The sequence below is a fragment of the Triticum aestivum genome, chromosome 2B (genome assembly GCF_018294505.1).
Source record: "Triticum aestivum cultivar Chinese Spring chromosome 2B, IWGSC CS RefSeq v2.1, whole genome shotgun sequence".
Taxonomy (NCBI): Eukaryota; Viridiplantae; Streptophyta; class Magnoliopsida; order Poales; family Poaceae; genus Triticum; species Triticum aestivum.
In genome coordinates, this window is record NC_057798.1 from 648,423,892 (window position 1) to 648,426,239 (window position 2,348).

Sequence of the window (2,348 nt, forward strand, 5' to 3'; positions counted from 1 at the left end):
GAGAGATGGCGGTGGCAGCCTAGCAGCACGGAGGAGGCCGGAGGTCCATGATATTAGAGGATACATCTTCACAGGGGGTTTTGTGCAAAATATATTGCCTACATGGCGGTGGTCAAAGGGCCACGTCAGCCGGTCAACAGGGTCAGACGTTAATAGGACCTCCAATGAACCACTTATGAAAGATTTGGAACTGGGGTGTGCATTTTCATAAATTTAGGACCCACTTGACATTTCTGCAAAAGAATTAGGACCGCTAATGCATTTTACTCTTTCTTAAATAGATTGTACTCCCTTCGTTCGAAAAAGCTTGTCACAAGTTTGTCTCTTAAATGGATATATCTAGCATCAGGGATAAGCTTTTTCAAAGAGATGGAGTATGATCTAGTAAAAATGCTATACTTAGGAAACCTATGATCGTTCACTCGAAAGATAGCTATGCAAGTGTGAGTGCGGATATTAAGCTACGAAACGCTCAACAATGGGATACGTCCGCGGCTATGTTTAGCATCACCACGTTAATTGAGCGGCCAAATCTAACCTGTGACGGCCCTGCACCCCTCAAAAAATGGCGCGACGGCGCATGTGCCCACCAACCCAAGAGTTGCGTTTTCAAGTCGGCCTTTGTTTGGAACGCGCGGTTCCCCCTCGAACCTCCGTTCCAAGCAGGCCGGCCATCCGCGCGGCCGAGCGATGGAGCCGTCGACGCCGCCGGCCGGCACCCACGACCTCTGGGGGATGGAGGACGAGCACCCGTCCACGGAGCGGGTGTTCGAGGGGGAGTCCGTCCCGTCGCGGTCGGAGACGATCACGGTGCGGTCCGTGGGGGTGAGCATCGTGCTCGGGTGCACGCTGAGCGTCGTGGCCATGAAGCTGGCCCTCACCTCCGGCTTCGCGCCCTCGCTCGCCATGCCCGCCGGCCTCATGGGGTTCTTCCTCCCGCGCCTGTGGATGCGGCTGATGGACAGCTGCGAGGCGTCCCAGCTGCCCTTCACCCGCCAGGAGAACACCGTCATCCAGACGTGCGTCGTCGCCTGCACCAGCATCGCCTACAGCGGTACGTACGCGGCGCGCTCTGAGCATGCATGTGCATGCGCACCGGTTGGCGGGCTGACTGATCATGTGTATGTGCAGGTGGGTTTGGGACGTACATTCTGGGGATGAGCAAGCACTCGGCGGAGGGCGGCATCGGGAGCGACGGCCTGAACGTGGAGGAGCCGCAGATCGGCCGGATGATCGTCTTCCTCCTCCTCACCAGCTTCGCCGGCATATTCGCCATCATGCCGTTCAGGGACAGCCTCATCGTCCACCGCCGGCTGACGTTCCCCAGCGGCACGGCCACGGCGCACCTGATCAACACCATGCACACTCCCCAGGGCGCCAAGCAAGCCAGCCAGCAATTGGTGATGTTGTTGAAGACCTTATTTGGGACCGTTGCATGGTCGATCTTCGAGTGGTTCTTCGCCGGCCGCAGGGGGTGTGGCTTCCAGGCGTTCCCGGTGTTTGGCCTCACCGCTTTTCAACGAGGGTTCTACTTCGATTTCTCCATGACCAACGTCGGCGTCGGGATGTTCTGCCCGTACAAGATCACCATCTCGATGCTCGCGGGATCGTTGGTCTCGTGGGGGCTCATCTGGCCGTACATCCAGACGAAGGAGGGGGACTGGTGACGGATAGATGGCTCTCTCCTCCCCTCCCTCGCTCCCTTCCCGCGGGACGCCGTCGGCTTGCGGTTCCCCCTTGTCCCCGGCGTCCAAGTCAGATTCGCTCCCCTGCTCCCTTCTCCCCTCGTGCTCCTCTCCGGGCTATCCGCCGGCGGCGGGGCCCGAACCCCTCCCACCTGCGTTCCCCCCTCCCTGTCCGGTGGCCCTGGCAGCGCCACGGGCCAACAAGTTCTGGGCCCTTGATTCCGACGACTCTGGCTCCGATTCTGATCCTGAGACTCCCCCTCCTCCTCGCTCGGCATCGGTGGTTGGGTTGCCTCCGTTATTGGTGGCGGGCCGTCGGCGCAAGTTTGCTCCGGGGGGACGGGGCCGGCTGTGTGCGCTTGATGCGGGCCCGGATGGATGGCGTCGTGTTGGCCGTGGGCGCCGGCGCGCCGCTCCCTGGGCGGCGGATCCTTCTTTGGTGAGCCCGGGGGTGGACGCCATGGCCTCACCCGTCTCATCCTCCTCGGTGGCGGTGCCGTTCGGTTCGTCGCCGTCCAAGTGCCTCCCTTCCACGTCGTCGGCGGCGCCAGCGCAAACCCTAGATCTGGGATCGGGTCTTGCGTTGGTGCCCCGGTCCGTGGGCCGGGTCCCTCTGGTCGGTGACGGGCCGTGTGGGCCTGTGTCGGCCCCTTCGCTGGATTC

At 61.3% G+C, this 2,348-nt stretch overlaps 1 protein-coding gene across 1 annotated transcript in view; it reads left to right on the plus strand.

The window, feature by feature from the left end:
- The first annotated feature begins 662 nt into the window (after positions 1-662).
- LOC123039364 (probable metal-nicotianamine transporter YSL17) overlaps positions 663-2,348 on the plus strand; it is a 9,448-nt gene continuing 7,762 nt past the window's right edge. Inside the window, exons 1-2 of the mRNA XM_044462564.1 lie at positions 663-1,054; positions 1,132-1,653. Coding sequence (XP_044318499.1) covers positions 691-1,054; positions 1,132-1,653 — 886 coding nt within the window. The 5' untranslated portion in view covers positions 663-690. The remainder of the gene's footprint in view (positions 1,055-1,131; positions 1,654-2,348) is intronic.